The 18,477-nt window shown below is 58.4% G+C and overlaps 2 protein-coding genes across 2 annotated transcripts; one reads left to right on the plus strand and one right to left on the minus strand.

Annotated features, from left to right (window-relative positions):
• Positions 1-444: 444 nt before the first annotated feature.
• Positions 445-8,064, minus strand: PROM2 (prominin 2). The gene is made up of 23 exons (XM_066567386.1): positions 7,809-8,064; positions 7,159-7,208; positions 6,832-7,034; positions 6,618-6,738; positions 6,236-6,299; positions 5,993-6,082; positions 5,689-5,888; positions 5,530-5,604; positions 5,379-5,442; positions 5,104-5,263; positions 4,579-4,731; positions 4,136-4,259; positions 3,555-3,646; positions 3,397-3,481; positions 3,159-3,305; positions 3,004-3,075; positions 2,838-2,930; positions 2,703-2,756; positions 2,297-2,377; positions 1,727-1,795; positions 1,522-1,611; positions 1,303-1,409; positions 445-811 (listed from the first exon to the last, which is right to left on the minus strand). The coding sequence occupies exons 1-23, from the start codon at positions 8,047-8,049 to the stop codon at positions 748-750; spliced, it is 2,499 nt and encodes an 832-aa protein (XP_066423483.1). The 5' UTR covers positions 8,050-8,064; the 3' UTR covers positions 445-747.
• Positions 8,065-9,956: 1,892 nt separating this feature from the next.
• DUSP11 (dual specificity phosphatase 11) lies at positions 9,957-18,406 on the plus strand. Its single transcript, XM_066567293.1, has 9 exons — positions 9,957-10,000; positions 10,559-10,634; positions 11,463-11,594; positions 12,600-12,723; positions 13,121-13,181; positions 14,477-14,523; positions 15,038-15,110; positions 15,754-15,843; positions 16,325-18,406. The coding sequence occupies exons 1-9, from the start codon at positions 9,966-9,968 to the stop codon at positions 17,877-17,879; spliced, it is 2,193 nt and encodes a 730-aa protein (XP_066423390.1). The 5' UTR covers positions 9,957-9,965; the 3' UTR covers positions 17,880-18,406.
• Positions 18,407-18,477: the final 71 nt, after the last annotated feature.

The raw sequence follows: 18,477 nt of genomic DNA on the forward strand, positions 1-18,477 counted from the left end.
ATGTCCCTGTCACCCCCTCAGTCCTGGAGCCACCTCAGGCCTGGTCCCCGAGCCCCCATGGCCGTGTCACCTCCTTGGCCCCAGCCCCAGAGCCTCCCTCAGCCCTGGAGCCCCCTTGGCCATAACCTCAACCCTGAAGTCCCGCTGAACCCCTTCAAATCCAAAGCCATGGGGTCCCCTCAGCCCCAGAGCCCATTCAGACCCCAAAAGCCCCAACCCTAAAGCCCCCTCTGGCCCCAAAGGCCCTCATCCCCCTTGGCCCCAAAGCCCCTCAGCTGTGGGCTCCCCTCATCCCAAAACTCCTTGGCCCTACAGCCTCCTCACCCCAAAGCCCCTCAGAACCGTTCCCTGTGGATAATGGGGACACAAAGGGCGTGAACAGAAGAGCCAGGGGCAGATTTTAGGGGAGGGTTTTAATGTGCCCCACACCACCTGGGGGTGCTGGGAGTGGGGGATCGCTGTGGGGTGTGAGAGGGCTGGGGGAGCCTCCCCTTCCAGCCAGGATCAGCCAGGCTGCAGGAGCCCCCCAGAGACCCCAAATCTCCGGGTGTCCCATGCCTGGGAAGGACGCCAGACCCCAAAGGACACCGAGAAAGAGACGCCAGAGGGATCCAAAGCCCTGAGAGGTGCCAGAGGGATTTGGAGCTTTGGCACAGGTTTGTGCTTTGGGTTTGTGCTGCTTTGGGTTTGGGTTTGGGTTTGGGTTTGTGGCAGCTCCTGGGGCGCCGCACCCGGCAGAGCCCCGTCCTAGAGCTTGAGCGCTGTCACACGGGGGATGTGGAAGGGACAGGTCTCCTCTGAGCCCGTGGAGCTGCAGGAGAGATGGAGAAAGCCCAAGGGATGGTCAGGGAGGGGTCCACACCCCCATTCCCGTGTCCTCCCCGTCCCCTTGTCCTCCCATCTCCTTATCCTTCCCTTGTTCCGGTGTCCTCCTCCCTGTCCCCATGTCCTCCCCATCCCTTTATCCTCCTTGTCCCTGTGTCCTCCCCATCCCCTTGTCCTGCTGCCCCATGTCCCCCTTATCCTCTTGTCCTCCCTGTCCTTGTGCCCCCTTGTCCCCCCTTCTCCTTGTCCCCCATGTCCTCCCTGTCCCATTGTCCTCCTGCCCCGTGTCCATCCCATCCCTTCGTCCCCGTGTTTCCCTCATCCTCTTGTCCTCCCCATCCCCGTGTCCCCTTGTCCTCCCTGTCCACTTGTCCTCCTCATCCCCGTGTCCTCCTCATCCTCTTGTCCTCCTCATCCCCCTTGTCCCCCCGTGTCCCTCCATGTCCCCCGTGTCCCCGGTCAGCGGCCGCCCCTCACATCAGGCGGTTGCGGATGGGGCGGAAGTGTTTGGTGAGTCTGACGGCGAAGATGATGCTGGGGATGAGGAAGAAGGTGCAGCAGCCCAGGCTGAACCAGAAGGCGTTCTGCAAGGAGAGCCGGCCGGGCTGAGGGGCAGCCCCGGGGCTCCGGAGGGGCTCGGGCAGCCCCGGCGCTCCCGCAGCTCCTCCCCGGAGCCCCGAGGAGGGCGATGCTCACCCAGGGCTCGGCGATGCGGTCGCACAGGATCACCCGCCCGTTGTCCAGGGCCGTGGCCAGCGGCTGGCACGAAGCCACGTCCTCCCTCAGCTGCAACGAGACAAGCACCACGCCCGGCTGCCGGTGTGCGGTTTGCCTGCTGGGGGGGATCCATGGGGGCTCCTGGGCCCCAAAAATCCCCGCGGGGGGACGGGGGAGCTCTCACCGTCTGCCCGACCCAGTTGAGGTACTGGGTGAAATAGCGCAGCTCCTTCCTGGTGAAGCAGCCGAGCTCCTGGGCAGGGAGAGGCAGCGTGGAGGGAGAGCCCTGCACTTCCCGGCCCGGATTCAGCCCCACAGTTCCCAATTCCGATTCAACCCCGCAGTTCCCAGTCCAGATTCAGCCCCACAGTTCCCAATTCCCATTCAGCCCCGCACTTCCCAGTCTGGATTCAGGCCTGCACTCCCCAGCCCAGATTCAGCCCCGCAGTTCCCGGCCTGAATTTAACCCAGACTTCCCAATCTGGATTCAACCCCACACTTTCCCAATTCTGATTCAGCCCCACAGTTCCCAGTCTGAATTTAACCCACACTTCCCAATCTGGATTCAGCCCCACACTCCCCAATTCTGATTCAACCCCGTGTTCCCCATCCCGGCTCCATCCCCGCGTTCCCCAGCCTCTCTCCAGCCTCTCTCCGGGCTAATGCAGGCTGGGAAATGGGGGCTGAAGGCTCCCGGTGCCCTCTTCTCCCTCTTTCCTCCTGGCTGCGGGGGATTCACCCGGCCCCGCCTCACCTGCCGCAGGATCTGCTGGGCCTGCAGGGGCAGCCGGGCTTCCACCGAAGCCGTGGTGGCCAGAGTCCTCCTCACCCGCTCCTGGGGAGGCACAGCGAGGGCAGAGCATCCTCAGGGCCCGGAGGGGCGGGGTGGGTGCCCGGGGGGTGCAGGGAGAAACCCCAAATTGGGTCTGGGTGCCGGGCAGGGAAAGGGGGATGTGCCCTGAGCAGGAAAACCCCTTTGCAGGGGGATTTCTGGTTTGTGACAGCAAATCTAATCCCTAAAAGAGACTGATTTTCCTGGCTGGCATTTTTCCTGGCTCTCCCATCACCCTGCAGCTGTATTTTTTTGTTGCTGTTGTTTTTTGGCAGATGGGAACCATGGAGCACCAGAGTTTCTGGGGCTGGAAGAGACGTGTCAGTACCTTGAGGTGCGGCGCCAAGCGGGAGAGGAACTGGACGCTTTCCCCCAGCTTTGCCTGCAGGACAGGGAGGTGAGGAAGGTTCAGAAACCTCGTTGTCCCCTTCAAGGGGCTGCCACCAGCCTGGCAGGGACTCACCACCAAAGCCTCCTGCGCCTGCACCGTGGAGTTCTGCATGTGCCTCAGCGCCCTGGCCTCCGCTGCGAGCCGCCCGGCCACCGTGCTGTTCCTCTGCGGGGCACGGTGGGGTCAGCCCGGCCCCGACGCCACCGAGGGCCCCCCCTTTACCTGCCCCGCCGCTCACCTGCATCTTCTGCAGCCCCTCCAGGTTCCTCGCCAAGCCGGGCAGGCTGGTCTGCACCACGGGGTTCTTCATCTGCGGGGAAACGGAGTCGGGGGCTGCCCGAAATGCAGCCCCACGCCCCGCGGCGGGTCCAGATGATGGCGAGCAGCCCTCACCTCCTCCTGGAAGCGCCCGTAATCCACCTCGTCCAGCCCGCTGCGGGCGAAGGCCTCCAGGTCCTGCCTGCCCTCGCTGCGGAGCAGCCGCACGGCCCCCAGGTCCGCCGTGAAGTCTCCCAGGCGTTTTTGGAAGTCGGCCGTGTACTGCAGGGCGGGACAAGGCGTCCTGCAGGGCTCCCAGTAACCCCAGTAAAGCTCCTGCGTCCCCCTGCCCCGACCCAGAGCCGGCCCTCACCTGGGGGGTTCTCAGGTGCTCGTCCAGGTCGTAGGAGCTGTCGAGCTGCAGCACCTCCCAGAGCCCCGCGCCACTCTTGCACTCCCTGCAAGGCAGAGGAGCGTTGGGGGGATCCCAAATCTGTCCTGGCGGCTCGGGGAGGCTCCTGCCGTGCTCACCTGTACGCAGAGCTGAGGTTGGAGTCCCTCCTGAGGTTGAGCTGGCGGGTGAGGTTCATGGACGGAGGGAGATTCCCCGGGGTGTCGATGAACTGGGCCAAACAGGAGGAGAAATTGAGGCAGGGTAAGGCAGGGGTGCTCCCAGCAGGGATTCTGGGGGTGCTCTGCCCTCACAGGGGTATCCTGGGGAGGTTCATGGCAGCCTGAGCTAATTTTGGGTTTATTTGGACACTTCCCAATGAGGAGCCTGGCCCGGTGTATTTGGAGGGACAGCCCCGTGTGTGGCACTGCCACGAGGACAGTCCTGACCCCAGTCCCACTGCCCCAATCCCTCTCCCATCCCCATCACCCCCATCAAGCACCCCGAGGACCAGGGAACAGCAATTAGGAAGTGAATTAACAGCACAAAGGGATTCCCAGCTGGTGATGCAAATCCGAGGAGCTAATCCTAAACTTAATCTTCCGGTCTAGGACGGGGCTTTTCCAGTCGGGTTTAGGGGGAGGACACAGAGCCTTTGGAGGTGTTTTGGTGCACGGAATGAGAGATTTACAGGGCGATGGGTGGATGTGTGGCCACCCACCTTATAAATCTCCTGGTTGACCCAATTCCTGCAAACCAGCGTCTGGATGTTGCCCCCGACCAGGAAGGTGGCGAAAACCAGGAGGATGAGGAGCCAGGAGAACAGGAAAGCCAAGCCCACGCCGCTGAAAGAGAGGGGAGAGGAGGCGGCGCCGGTGGCTTCGCAGCCGCGAGAGGGCAGGAAGGGACCTGCCCGTCCAGCTGCAGCCCCGCGGCTCCTTCCCGAGCCCGGGCACGCCGGGCTGGGCAGGGCCGGCCCTGGCAGCGGGCTGTGCTGCCAGCTCCCAGGGAGGAGCAGCTTCTCCCGGAGCTGCCGGCGCAGGCGGTGCCTTCAAAAGCTTTTCCGCTGGGACCTCTCCCAGTCCCTCCCTTGGCTTTGCCTGGGCTTTTTTTGGGGGGTGTGTGAGATGGAGCAGCCCCCCAGCACCCAGATATAAGCCTTACACCAGGAGAAACTTGGCGCCAGCTTCTCCTCGGCACTCGTAGTCGCTGGGGTCCTCCCGCTTGGACAGCCCGTACGCCCCCAGGGCCATGCCCGTCACGTTGCAGGCGAGGATGAGGAGGATGATGGAGCACAGCACCGTGCCCGCGATCCACCTGGAGGGGAGAGCAGCAGGGCACAGCCTGGAGACGCGGGGCTGAGGCACCGGGGGCTCGGGGCCCTTCTCTGCAAGGAAGGGTGTTCCCATTGCCGATGGTGAGGCACGCAGTGGTTGTGGGTGGGATTTTTTGGAGCCCTCCTATTTTTCGGATATCTTTTGGCCATTTAGGCTGTGAATGATGGAGCCTGAGCACAGGGAGGGCATGGCTTTGAGGAATGCGTGAGTTGAGATGTGGAGGGAGGCCAGTTCGGGGAGGTTTAGTCCCATTGTAACTATTAGGAGTCCTGGCTGGCTTGAAGTAGAGAAGGCAATGATTCTTTTTATTGTCGTTTTGGGCAAGGGCGCATGTGGCTGCCCCCGGGCTCACCTGTAGCGCTCGAAGCGCTCCGCCTCCCGCAGGTACGGCCGGCTCCGCTGCTCCGCCTCCGCCAGCGCCTCGCTGGCCGGCCGGGTGTAGTCGGGCAGGGGGAAGCCGTCGGCGATGGACTGCACCTTCTCCGCCGTGCGGGCCAGGTCGGCCCGCAAATCTGCGGGAACAAGGCCGGGCTGCAGGGTTGGGGTGGTCCCTGCACCCCACCCCGTGTCCCCAAAAGGATTCAGCGCCTGGGGGATGTCCCCACTCGCTGTGGCAGCCCCACTCACCCTGGATGACCTGAGCCATCCTCTCCACGGCCAGCTCCGGGATGGAGTTGAAGGTGCCATTGCCCTGCAGGAAAAAAGGAGGCGCTGAGCACCTCAGCTGGAGTTGCCTGCAGGTGCTGGACCCCCCCATGCTTCACCCCAACCCCTAAACCTGGCGAATCATCTCCGCAAAGTCACTTCGGGGCAGACCGGCCAGCGCCTTCAACACCTTCTCCACCGACGGCACCTTGGGAGAGTGGAGAAAAGACCCCGTGAGCCGCGGGGCGGCGGCGCGGGGAGGCCACCGGGGGCACCAGGGGCCCGTGCCCACCTTGGCGTAGTCAGCCCCGAGCTGCAGGCCCTGTGCCCGGCCCAGGACGCTGGCGCAGGAGGTGCAGCGCGGGTCGTCCAGGAGCGCGACCACGCGGCGCCTCCGCTCCCGCAGCGCCGGCTCCAGCTCGGCCCGCGCCGCCGCCAGCGCCCGCGCCGTCCTGTGCACGATCTGTAAATGGTGCAGCGAGCTCTGTAGGTCTTAAAGAGAAAGCCCAGGGCTCGGTCACGCTGCTCCGCTCGGCCGCCACGGAGAGGCTGCGGCCCCGGTGGCGGTGCCGGGGACAGCGGAGCTCCGGCCGTACCTCCGGCCCGGTCCTGCAGGTCGGCGAGAGCCGCGTAGGTCATGGCCTGGAGCTGTGCGTGGATGGAGAGCCCCACGCTCCTGCTGAGCCCTGCAAGGCACCGAGGCACCGTCAGCACCGAGTCCATCCCCGGGGCGAGCTCAGCCCCGTCAGCACCGCGTCCATCCCCGGGGCGAGCTCGGCCCCATCGGCACCGAGACCATTCCCGGGGCGAGCTCGGGGTGCTGCCGGTGCCGTTCTTACCACCCAGGTCGGAGCTGATCTGCTTTCGGGGCACCTCGAACTTGTCCACCACCATCTGCACGCCCTGCCGGGAAAGAGGAGCCGCTGAGCCGCGGGCAGCAGCGGCCGGGAGGGGAGGGAGCCCCGCGTTGCCATTCGGAACGCGTTTTTATGGCAGCTGCGTCATCTCCTCTTGCCTGGCGAACCATCCATCCCCCGAGGGAAACGCGGCCATCCCTGGGCAGCGCGCCCTGCCGGGGGCGAGGCCGCTCGGGGACACACCCGGGGGACCTTGGCAAGGTGGCGAGGGTGCTCGGGGACACACCCGGGGGACCTTGGCAAGGTGGCGAGGGTGCTCGGGGACACGCCTGGGGGACCTTGGCAAGGCCGCTCGGGGACCCACCTGGGGGATGCTGGCAAGGTGCTGCCGCAGCGTGCGCAGGGTGGAGGGCACAGCCCCCAGCCCCGGCTCCATCTGTCCCTTCACCCTCTGGCTGGTGACAAAGGCGCAGGTGACGCTGACCCTGCGGGGAGCGAGCAGGCGGTGGCGGCGCGGCCCCGCAGGACGCGGCTCCCCCCGCCCAGCGAGGATTTTGGGGGTGATTCGGGGGGCTCACAGGATGACGAGGGAGGTGAAGGACAGGCAGGCCAGCAGGCAGCGGCGGCGGCAGCCCAGCGAGCGCCGGTGGGCGCGGAGGCGGCCCCCGCAGCGCCGGCGGCTCCGGCAGTAGCAGAAGCACATCCCGGCCACCGGCACGGCCACGGTGAAGAGCAGAGCCACGGCGGCACAGACGACATAGCCCAGCTCGTACTGCACCACCTGCGCCACGGGAGAGCCTCGCTGGGGCACCTCTGCACCGAGCTCAGGGCGCTCTGTGTGCCCGGGTGCCCCGTGCCAGGTGGGAACAGCCCCGTGGCATCCCCTGCCCCACGGCCCGGCTCACCTGCGATGTCCTCACCGAGCCGGGGTCGTTCAGGGCTGTCCTGAGCAGCTCTGCAAAAAATAAATCATGGCACGGGCAGAGGAGGCCCCGCCCGGTGCATCCCCAACCTTCGTGGGGCAGCAGCACCGGGGCAGAGGCTGAAGCTTCTGCTGAACCCCTGGGGCCCCTGGAGCCGCTCTGGGACAGAGGCAGGACCCTCTTCTGAACGCCTGTAGCTGCTCTGGGACACAGGATCACAGCCTGCAGAACACCCAAGTCCTGGCAGCAGTGGGATCGCTCTGCTCGAGGTGAGGAATCATTGTCCAGCTCATCCTCACTTTTTGTTTTTTCCCCCCAGTAAACAGAGTGCCCTCCCCTTGGGTTCAGGACGATTTTCTGGATTATCCCTGGAGGATTTACCATTAACTCAAAGATCCTCTCATTTGTAATCCCTCCACATCCCAGGCAAGGAATGGGGATATTCATGGATCTATAACAACCATTTATTTCAGTGTGAATCCCTCTGCCATTCATAATTTATCTGCAATTTTGAGTGGCCCAACTACAAGAAACAACCTCAGCAAGACGGTCCAGCTGAACTAACCCCATTTCTTTGCAAACCCACTGCATCGAACGACCCCAGATTTCTTTCCCCGGGGCTCAGGGCTCACCTGTGGGCAGCGGGTTCTGCTGGATGAGGTCCAGGCAGCGCCGGACGAGGCCGTAGAGGGGATCCAGCGAGCTGGGCACGCGGTGCAGCGCCGGCACCCGGATCTCGGCGTGCCTGTCGGTGAATCGCAGCACCGGCACTGCCCCGGGGCCGGCGGGGTGGCACTGCTGGCTGCCCGCGCCTCGCAGCATCGCCCCGGCCAGCAGCAGCAGCAGCAGCAGCAGCAGCCCCGCCGCCCGCATGGCTCCGGCCAGCGCAGAGCCGGGGGGCCTCGCTCAGCTGCGATCGCCGGCCCCGGCTGGGCTGCTGCTGCTCCGGGAAACCTGCCTGACGGGTCAGCAGAGCCCAGACGCTGCCGTGGCTTGTTCCCCCACCACGGCTTCCCCGGGGCGGCTGCGTGGAGGCGTCTCCCAAACCATCCCGGGCGTGTTTTGCAAGCCCCGGCATCCCTGAGTCACCGCCGCGGGGTCCCCGCTGTCGAGCCCTGTCCCCAAAGCCACGGCAAAGCCTCCGCGGGGTTTTGGGGGTGCTGAACCCCCTGTGCTCGGGCTGGAGGGTGCTGGACCCCACCACAGCCAGCTTGGGAGGAGGGATTTGGGATTTTGGGCATGGCTTGGGGGGTGGGAATGCCCTTGTGGGGGGATGCTCGCGTGTGGATGGGGTACCCGGGGGTCAGAAAAGCATCCTGAGAGCTGGGCCAGCAATAAGGAGACGAAACCAGCACGTGGAGAGGGGCACCGAGGCCCGGCCGGGTGTGAGATGAGTTCTCCAGCCTCAGCCAGCGCCGGTCCCACACCCCGAGGCGGCCGCGGCTCCTTCCCAGGGCCCGGATCCTGCTCGGCCCGGCCCGAGCGCTAATTACAGGCTGGGCTGGAAGCGCAGGAGGTTCAACCTGATCCGTGCGTGCGGGGGGAGCGGCCCCGCCGAGCCCAGACGGCCCCGGGGCATCCCGAGAGCCGCGACCCCGCTCGGCCGGGCGGGCCGGACCGGGCCGCGCCCTCCGCCCGCTGCCCACGGCCCGTCTGCCCGGCGGGGATGCTGGTCCGGTGCTTCCCCTCCCTCCGGAAAAGGGGCTGGCCGCCCACGTTTGTTCCATCCCCACCAGCCGCTTGGGAATGGGAGGTTTGGGAGGGGAAAATCCCGTCCCGGCTCGGTTTGTCCCATCCCAGGCCAGGAAATCCTGGGATTTTCAGGATTTTCAGTACCTGGCTGGTGCTGGGCAGTGATGGGGATGCCAGGGATGATTTCTCACCATGATTTCCCATTCTCACCATGATTTCCCAACCATGGCCTCCATTTCCCATTCCCATGGTGATTTCCTAACCCCAGCCTGGATTTCCCATTCCCACGGGGATTTCTCATCCCCATTCCCATTTGACTCCCATGTCCATGAGGATTTCCCATCCCACAATCATTTCCCACTCCCATAAGGATTTCCCATCCCACCTTGACTTCCATATCCATGATGATGATTTCCCATCCCCACAGTCATTTCCATTCCCACAAGAATTTCCCATCCCCGCAATTATTTCCCATGTCCACGATGTTTTTCCATCCCCATTCCCACTTGACTTCCATGTCCAAGAGGATTTCTCATCCCCACAGTCGTTCCCCATTCCCACAAGGATTTCCCACCCCACAATCATTCCCTGCTCCCTGGTTTGGTACTGAGGCAGTGATGCTGGTTCTGTCCTGGTTCGGTGACCCTGGTGTGGTGACAATGGTTCGGTGTCCCTGGTCCCTGGTTCAGTCGCGGTTCAGTGCTGGTTCAATGCCGGTTCGGTGGCCCCTGTTCGGTGCCAGTTTGGTCCCGGGTTGGTGGTCCCGATTTGGTCCCGGTTCTGTCCCGGTTCGGTGTACCCGGTTCGGTCCCGGTTCGGTGTCCCCGGTTCTGTCCCTGTTCTGTCCCGGTTCTCTCCCGGTTCGGTCCCGGTTCGGTGGCGCCGCCGCTCTGTGCCTGCAGTACCGCCCGTGGCCGCTACGCGGCGCGAGAGCCCCAGCGCGCCCCGCGGGAGGCGTGGCCTCTCTGCTATGGGCGTGGTCTGAACATGGGGGCGTGACCAGTGTAGCCCCGCGCGCACGTGCGGCGGGCGCGTAAGTGACGTCAGGCGCGGACGCCAAAAATGACGTCACGCGCGGGCGCGGTGGCGTCGCCATCATGGTGGGCAGAGGGTCCTGCCGCGTCCCGGAGCGGTGAGCGCGGCCCGAGCCCGGGGCCGCGGGCTCTGAGGGGCTGTGAGGGGCTCTGGGCTCTGTGGGGCCGCAGGGTGTGAGGGTCCCCGGGCCGGGAGACGCTTGAGGATCTCTGGGCAGGGTGGGAGCTGAAGGTCCCTAAGCCAGGGAGGATTTGGGGGTCCGGGGAAGGTTTGAGGGGGGATTTGGGGGTCCCAGACTCGGTGGGAGTTTGAGGGGGGATTTGGTTGTCTCGGACCTGGGGGAGGTTTGAGGGTCCCTAGACCAGGGCCGAGGTTCCCAGGCCGGGGTGGGCTTGAGGGTCCTTAGGACTGGGGGTGAATTTGGGGGATCCCTGGGCCGGACAGAGTTTGAGGCATCCCCAGGACAGGGGGTTTGGCCGCCCATGGGCCGGGGGTCCCCGGCCATGAGGGATTTTTCCCCAGGGGGAGGCTGAGGGCTCTCAGTGCTGCTGAATTCGGGGTTCCAGCCTGGGGGGGTTGTGTTGCCGGCTCTGGGGGTGTCTGGGGGGGCCGGGCCGGGGGTCCCTGCCCTGTCTGACCCCCCCCAATGGCTCAGGTGGACAAAGTACACCCCCCTGGGCCGCAGGATGCCCGGCACGCGCTTCGTGGCCTTCAAGGTGCCCCTGAAGAAGGTGAGGGGGCACTTTGGGCTGGGGGGGGACGTTCCTTGAGGGAATTCCTGATCCCAAAATGCAGAGCTGGGTTTGGGAGGGGCAGCAGATGTGCTGTGCTCCAGGGAACGGGGACAGGAGGAGAGGGAACAGCTCCTGGATGGACACCAGGAGGGATTTATTCCTGGGGAGGGAAGGGAGGTTTGGGACAGGGACAGGAGGAGAGGGAACAGCTCCTGGAGGGATTTCTTCCTGGGAAAGGAGGGGAGGATTGGGACGGGGACAGGAGGACAACAATCAGCTCCAGGCTGGACATCAGGAAGATTTTTTCCTGGGAAGGGCAGGGAGGTGTTGGAGCTGCCCACCCTGGAGGTGTCCATGGAGCTCCTGCAGGTGGCACTCAGTGCTCTGGGCGGGGGACAGGGTGGGCATTGGGCACAGCTGGCACTGGGTGGTGTCCAGGGGCTTTTGCAGCCTCAGGGATTCCGTGGTTTGTGTGTTTGGGCTGAATTCCCAGCAGCAAACCTGCAGTGAGTGCCCAGCTGTGTTTGTCACTGTGAAAGTTGTCACTCACCACTGGGAGCTCCCAAAGCTCTGATGCCCTGAGCACATCCATAAACTGGATAATTTTAATGTCCTTTTCACCCAAACCAGGCCAGAATTCAGTGACCAAACTGTGATTTTCTTTTTTTTTGCCTGGGTTGTTGTCTCTGATCTCCAGCACACGCCAGAGCAGGAGTGTCCCCTCTCCCCAGCCCTCACAACATCCCCAGGTTTTAGTAACTGCTTTAAACCATCATTTCCTGCTTTAAACCATCATTTCCCGCTTTAAACCACCATTTTCTGCAGTGCTTTGAGCAGAACCTCCTGCCAGAGGAGAGATTTTCCCCTCGGGACCTCATCAGGAAGGTGCAGGAGAGGAAGGAGGAGCTGGGGCTGATCATCGACCTCACCTACACCACACGCTACTACAGCAGGGAGGTCAGTGCTCAGAATGGGGGAACCCTCCCCATAACCAGCTCAAAATGGGGGAATCCTCCCCAAAACCAGCTCAAAATGGGGGAATCCTCCCCAAAACCAGCTCAAAATGGGGGAATCCTCCCCAAAACCAGCTCAAAATGGGGCTGGGAGGGGCTGGAATGCTCTCCAGGGGCTGAGCTGCAGCCTTGCAGGACAGTGGGGTGTTTCTGATCAAGTCTCCAAGCCCCAGATAGTTCATTACCTGGGATTGTGTAACTAATAAGAATTTTTCTGTGAGGAAAGCTGGGTTTTTTTCTGCTTTGCTACTTGTCATTCTTTAATTAATAAGAATTTTTGTGTGAAGTAAACTCATCTTTTTCTGGTTTTTTTTTTACCCGTGATTGTGTAATTAATAAGAATTTTTGTGTGAGAAAAACTGGGTTTTTTTCTTCTTTACTTCCTGTGATTCTTTAATTAATAAGAATTCTTGTGTGAGAAAAACTCATCTTTTATTTCCTGTGATTATGTAATTAATAAGAATTTTTGTGTGAGAAAAACTGGGGTTTTTTTCTGCTTTACCACCTGCCAGTCTTTAATTAATAAGAATTTTCATGTGAGGAAAACTGGGTTTTTTCTGCTTTACTACCTGCCATTCTTTAATTAATAAGAATTTTTGTGTGAGGAAAACACATATTTTCTTGGTTTTTTACCTGTGATTCTTTAACTAGTAAGAATTTTTGTGTGAGGAAAACTCATCTTTCATTACCTGTGATTGTAGAATTAATAAGAATTTTTGTGTGAGGAAAACTCATCATTTTCTGTTTTTTTTATAACTGCTTGTGTAATTAATAAGAATTTCTGTGTGAGGAACACACATATTTTTCTAGTTTTTTTACCTGTCATTCTTTAATTAATAAGGATTTTTGTGTGAGGAAAACTGGGTTTTTTTCTGGTTTGCTACCAATGTTTGTGTAATTAATGAGCATTTTGGTGCTTTTTCTGGAAATGACTGAGGTTTTTCCCCAGGAGCTGCCCTCCACAATGCAGTACTGCAAGATCCTGACCATGGGCCACGAGATCCCCAACAGAAAAACCTTCCTGAGGTTCAGGGACCTGGTGAGGAGGTTCCTGATGGCCAACAAGGACAACGGTGAGCCTGCACTTCCCCTCTGGCCCAGCAGGGATTTCTTTCCCTCCTCTGGGTCTGCCAGAGTCCAGTAAATGCAATAAATTGGATTTTCTGGGGAAGGAATCCCCCTTGGCTCTGATATCCTGGGCAGGGATGGAGGCAGGACTCACCTGGCTGGGCTTTGAGTGCCTCCCACCCCAAAGGCTTCTCAAAGGTGTGATTGGAGCCTTAGTTGGGATTGAGCTCTGGGACTGAGCAGATGAGCAGCCAGAATTAATGAGCTGAGTGCTAATTAGACCTGAGCACGTGGTGTGTGTGGGTATTGCACTGGGGGGGTTTGGGGCACATGGGCTCATTCTGGGGACATTTGGGACATTCGGGAGGGGAAGCAGCACGGGGTGCCCTGTGTGTGTTGCAGATAAACTGATCGGGGTGCACTGCACACATGGCCTGAACAGGACTGGCTACCTGGTCTGCAGGTGGGTGCTGCTGCTGCTGCTGGGGGCACTGCAGGTCAGTTCTCCCTGCCCAGGTGGGCTCTGTGGTGGCAATTCCAGGTCAGTTCCCCTTGCCCAGGTTGGCAATTCCAGGTCAGTTCCCCTTACCCAGGTTGGCAATTCCAGGTCAGTTCTTGTGGCAATTCCAGGTCAGTTCTTGCCCAGGTTGGCAATGCCAGGTCAGTTCTCCTTACCCAGGTTGGCAGTTCCAGGTCAGTTCTTGTGGCAGTTCCAGGTCAGTCCCTGTGGCAGTTCCAGGTCAGTCCCTGTGGCAGTTCCAGGTCAGTCCCTGTGGCAGTTCCAGGTCAGTCCCTGTGGCAGTTCCAGGTCAGTTCCTGTGGCAGTTCCAGGTCAGCTCCTGTGGCAGTTCCAGGTCAGTCCCTGTGGCAGTTCCAGGTCAGTTCCTGTGGCAGTTCCAGCTCAGTTCCCCTTGCCCAGGTTGGCAGTTCCAGGTCAGTTCTTGTGGCAGTTCCAGGTCAGTTCTCCTTGCCCAGGTTGGCAGTTCCAGGTCAGTTCCTGTGGCAGTTCCAGGTCAGTTCTTGTGGCAGTTCCAGGTCAGTTCTTGTGGCAGTTCCAGGTCAGTTCCCCTTGCCCAGGTTGGCAATTCCAGGTCAGTTCTTGTGGCAATGCCAGGTCAGTTCCCCTTGCCCAGGTTGGCAGTTCCAGGTCAGTTCCCCTTGCCCAGGTTGGCAGTTCCAGGTCAGTTCCCCTTGCCCAGGTTGGCAATTCCAGGTCAGTTCCCCTTGCCCAGGCAATTCCAGGTCAGTTCTTGTGGCAATGCCAGGTCAGTTCCCCTTGCCCAGGTTGGCAGTTCCAGGTCAGTTCCCCTTACCCAGGTTGGCAGTTCCAGGTCAGTCCCTGTGGCAGTTCCAGGTCAGTCCCTGTGGCAGTTCCAGGTCAGTCCCTGTGGCAGTTCCAGGTCAGTCCCTGTGGCAGTTCCAGGTCAGCTCCTGTGGCAGTTCCAGGTCAGTCCCTGTGGCAGTTCCAGGTCAGTCCCTGTGGCAGTTCCAGGTCAGTTCCCCTTGCTGAGCTGGCCTCCCTGGTGACCCTTCAGCAGGAAACCAGACTGGGGTAATTTCTGTGACCCCAAACTTGCAAGGATTCACAGGGGGTGCATTTTTTTTTTTCCCATCCCAAAATGCAGCGTTAAATGCTGATTCTCCATAAATAAAAAATTTAAAACTCCCCAGTCCTTTTTTATCTGTTTGTATCATTACCAGCCCATCAATATTTTCATAATTAATTGTTTAATTAGAGATGTTTTGCTGCTCTTTCAGGTACCTGATTGAGGTTGAAGGCATGGAGCCAAATGCTGCCATAGAGTGTGAGCATCCTGCTGGGATGGGGGTGTTCAGGGAGGGAAGGGCAAATTTTGGGAGGAAGCTTTTAAAAGAGCTTTGTTTAAAAAGTAGCTCTAAATGGCTTTTCTTTTTGTTTGGGAAAAGATTTTTGTTGAGAAAAGTGGGAAAACAGTTTATTTAACAAAGTGTTTATAGGTATGAAAAATTAATTATGTTAAACAATACATTTTTTTGCTATTGTTTTCAAGAGATATTAAGTTAAATTTAGATTTTTTTTTTTGTGTGTGGATTGTAGTTTGGTTTGCTTAGTTTTTTATTAGTTTTTTTTTTGGTTTTGGAATGTAGTGTTTTAGGCTCTGGTGGTTTTTGGGCTTTTAGTTTAGAGTAGATTTGAACAGTTAAAAAAAAAAAGAAAAATTATAGTTCAGGGAACTTTGTTTGTTTGTTTGTTTGTTTGTTTTAGTTAGCTAAAAACAAAGTGCAAAGTAGAGTTTTGGAGGGTTTCAGCTGCTCTGGGGTAACTCTGTGTGTCCCCAGTGTTCAACACATCTCGAGGGCACCCCATGGAGAGGAGCAACTACATCCAGGACCTGCAGAGGAGAGCCCCGAGGTGAGCCTGGCTGAAAAACCCCACAGAGGGCAGGGCTGGGGGGAGTTTATGGAGAAATCCGCCCTGTGAGGTGGAATTCCCAGGAAATCTGGGGCTGCTCCATGCCTGGCAGTGTCCAAGGAGCAGCCTGGGCTAGGGAAGGGTGTCCCTGGCTGGGATTTAAGGTCCTTCCCAACCCCAACCATTCTGGGGTTGGAGCTGGATGGAAAAACCCCCCCAGGCCTCTTTCAGGCTGTGAAGAGCTGATGGGGTCACTCAGTGGGTGAAAAGCTCCATTTTCCCAGTGAAAACATCTGGAATTCTCTTTCAAATTCCCTTCCAAAGCAGCTGTGAGCTGAAGGATCTGGGCTCAGATGTGAGGAAGGAAAGCAGTGCCCCAGCAAAGGCCCAGAAGCAGCTGCTGAAGCACCCCCAGCCCCCCTGGCAGTGCCCAAGGAGCAGCCTGGGCCAGGGAAAGGCGTCCCTGGGTGGTTTGGGTTGGAAAGGACCTTAAATCCCACTCTGGGGCTGGAGCTGGATGGAAAAACCCCCCCAGGCCTCCTCTCAGGGTGTGCTGACCTGATGGGATCACTCAGTGGGTGAAAAGCTCCATTTTCCCAGTGAAAACATCTGGAATTCTCTTTCAAATTCCCTTCCAAAGCAGCTGTGAGCTGAAGGATCTGGGCTCAGATGTGAGGAAGGAAAGCAGTGCCCCAGCAAAGGCCCAGGAGCACCCCCAGCCCCCCCTGCCCAGGTAGGTGTTGCCCCTTCCCCTGCTCCCTCCCTTTGGGAACAATCCCAGCTGGATTTTTCCAGGCTCCCCCAGCTCTGGGAGAGTAAAAAAAGAAATTCTGAAAGTTGTTCAGGGCCAAAATGGCAGCAGGGAGGCTCTTGTGCCTGGGGAATGCTCCCAAATGCTCACAAAGCATCTCCAGGACAGCTTTGGGCACAGCCAGTGCCAGCTGTGGCACAGCTGGGGCTCCTTCCCCTCCTCCCCAGTTCCTGATGGAGATTGAATAAATAATTCCTGATGGAGATTGAATAAATAATTCCTGATGGAGATTGAAGCAAATTCCTGATGGAGATTGAAACAAATTCCTGATGGAAATCCTGTCAGAAACCAGGAGTGAGCCTCTCTAAAGTTCAGGCTGCAGGAAAGGCTCTGGGTGCTCCCAGAGGGGCTCTGGGTGCTCCCCCAGCTCTTTTTTGGGTGCTGATCCCCAATTTCCCTGCAGGAGCACCAGCAGTGCCAGGCAGAGGCAGGAAGAGCAGAAAAATCTGGAGCAGAGGAAGCAGAAAAAGCAAAATCATCTGGAGATAGAGCATCAGGAACAGAGGAGACACAAAAAGCAAAATCATCTGGAGCTGGAGCATCAGGAGCAGAGGAAAAAGAAGCAGAATCGTCAGGAACAGAAGCATCTGGAGATGGAACATGAAGAGCAAAGGAAGCAGAAAAAGCAGAAACATCTGGAGATGGAGCATCAGGAGGAGAGGAAACAGAAAAAGCTGAAACATCAGGAGCAGAATCACCTGGAACAGAGAAAGCAGAAAAAACTGGAGGAGCTGGAGCATCTGGAACAGAATCATCTGGAAATGGAGCATCAGGAGCAGAGGAAGCAGAAGGAGCAGAATCACCTGGAACAGAGGAAGCAGAAAAAGCTGGAGCTCCAGGAGCAGCAGGGTCTGGAGCAGAGGCAGCAGAAAAAGCAGAATCACCTGGAGATGGAGCATCAGGAGCAGAGGAAGCAGAAAAAGCTGAAACACCTGGAACAGCTGGAGCATCAGGAGCAAAGGAAGCAGAAAAAGCTGGAACATCTGGAACAGCTGGAGCATCAGGAGAAAAGGAAGCAGAAAAGGCTGGAACAGCTGGAGCAGAACCATCTGGAGCTGGAGCATCAGGAGAAAAGGAAGCCAAAAAAGCAGAACCATCTGGAGATGGAGCATCAGGAGAAAAGGAAGCAGAAAAAGCTGGAACATCTGGAGCAGAACCATCTGGAGCTGGAGCATCAGGAGAAAAGGAAGCCAAAAAAGCAGAAACATCAGGAACAGAATCTGGAGCAGGAGCAGAGGACGCAGAAAAAGCTGAAACACCTGGAGCAGAATAATCTGGAAACAGAGCATCTGGAGCAGAGGAAACAGAAGGAGCAGAACCATCTGGAACAGAGGAAGAAAAAAAAGCTGGAACATCAGGAGCAGAATAATCTGAAGGAGAGGAAGCAGAAAAAACTGGAGCTGCAGGAGCAGGAGCATCTTGAACAGAGGAAAGAGAAAAAACTGGAACATCAGGAGCAGAATCATCTGGAAATGGAGCATCAGGAGCAGAAGAAAGAGAAGAAACAGAAACATCTGGAGCAGAAGAAGCAGAAACATCTGGAGCAGAATAATGTGGAGATAGAGCATCAGGAACAAAGGAAACAGGAAAAGCTGGGGCTCCAGGAGCAGGAGCATCTTGAGCAGAAGAGGCTGAAAAGGCTGGAACGTCAGGAGCAGAGGAAACAGAAAAAACAGAAACATCTGGAGCAGGAGAAGCAGGATTGTCTGGAGCAGAATCATCGGGAGATGGAACATGAGGAGCAGAGGAAGCAGAAGAAGCTGGATAAGAGACAGAAGAAGCAGCAGAATTATTTGGAGCACAATGATCAGGAGCAGGAGGCCGTGGAGCCGCCCTGCCCTGTGCCCCCCAGGAACTGCTGGCTGTCCCCACCCCTCAAGAAGAAGAAGAAGCAGCACCAGGAGCTGTGTCCCCCCCAGAGCCCCCAGCCCAGGAGAGCCCAGCAGGACATGTCCTGACAGAGCCCCACCAGGAGAACCCTGCAGGGAGCAGCAGCAGCTGCCCAGGGCTGCTTTTAATCTGATTTTTAACCTGGTTTTTAACCTGCTTTTTCTCACTGCCCACAGCTCTGGTGCTTTTCCACCAGGAGAACCCTGCAGGGAGCAGCAGGAGCTGCCAGGCAGCAGCAGGTTTTTAAGAAAATCAATGCTGGTTTTTAATCTGTTTTTAAGAAAATCGATGCTGGTTTTTATTCTGTTTTTTGCTCACAGCTCAGGTGCTTTTACAGGAATTTTTTCATCTGGTGCTGTGAGTGAGGGATTCTGGAATAATCCTAAAGAAACTTCCTCAGGTACCCCTGGACCTTCAACAAAATGGAGTTTTGTTGATTTCCTCAGGGCAAGGAACAGGACTGACCATGAAAAGTCAGATTTTTATTCTCTTTTTTACCCATTTTTGCTATAATGGGTAAAATTAGCAACATTTTTTACCCGAGTATAAAATTTTTACTTTTGCTAAAGTAAATTTCCACGCTGTGCAAACTCCAGCCTGGCTGCGGAGCAGTGATTTCCCGCGCTGAGGGGGGGGTCGGGCCCGGTTTTGGGGTGAGAACGGCCG

The sequence above is a fragment of the Molothrus aeneus genome, chromosome 29 (genome assembly GCF_037042795.1).
Source record: "Molothrus aeneus isolate 106 chromosome 29, BPBGC_Maene_1.0, whole genome shotgun sequence".
Classification (NCBI taxonomy): domain Eukaryota; kingdom Metazoa; phylum Chordata; class Aves; order Passeriformes; family Icteridae; genus Molothrus; species Molothrus aeneus.

Bases quoted from the DNA above. Each gene is read 5' to 3' on its own strand.
- DUSP11 (XM_066567293.1), top strand. From the start codon at position 9,966: ATGGTGGGCAGAGGGTCCTGCCGCGTCCCGGAGCG. The intron at 10,635-11,462 runs GTGAGGGGGCAC...CATTTTCTGCAG, and splicing joins TCAAGGTGCCCCTGAAGAAG to TGCTTTGAGCAGAACCTCCT. The intron at 14,524-15,037 runs GTGAGCATCCTG...GTGTGTCCCCAG, and splicing joins GCCAAATGCTGCCATAGAGT to TGTTCAACACATCTCGAGGG.
- PROM2 (XM_066567386.1), bottom strand. From the start codon at position 8,049: ATGCGGGCGGCGGGGCTGCTGCTGCTGCTGCTGCTGCTGCTGGCCGGG. The intron at 3,647-4,135 runs GTGGGTGGCCAC...TGTTTGGCCCAG, and splicing joins TCAACCAGGAGATTTATAAG to TTCATCGACACCCCGGGGAA. The intron at 2,757-2,837 runs GTGAGTCCCTGC...CCTGTCCTGCAG, and splicing joins AGGCGCAGGAGGCTTTGGTG to GCAAAGCTGGGGGAAAGCGT.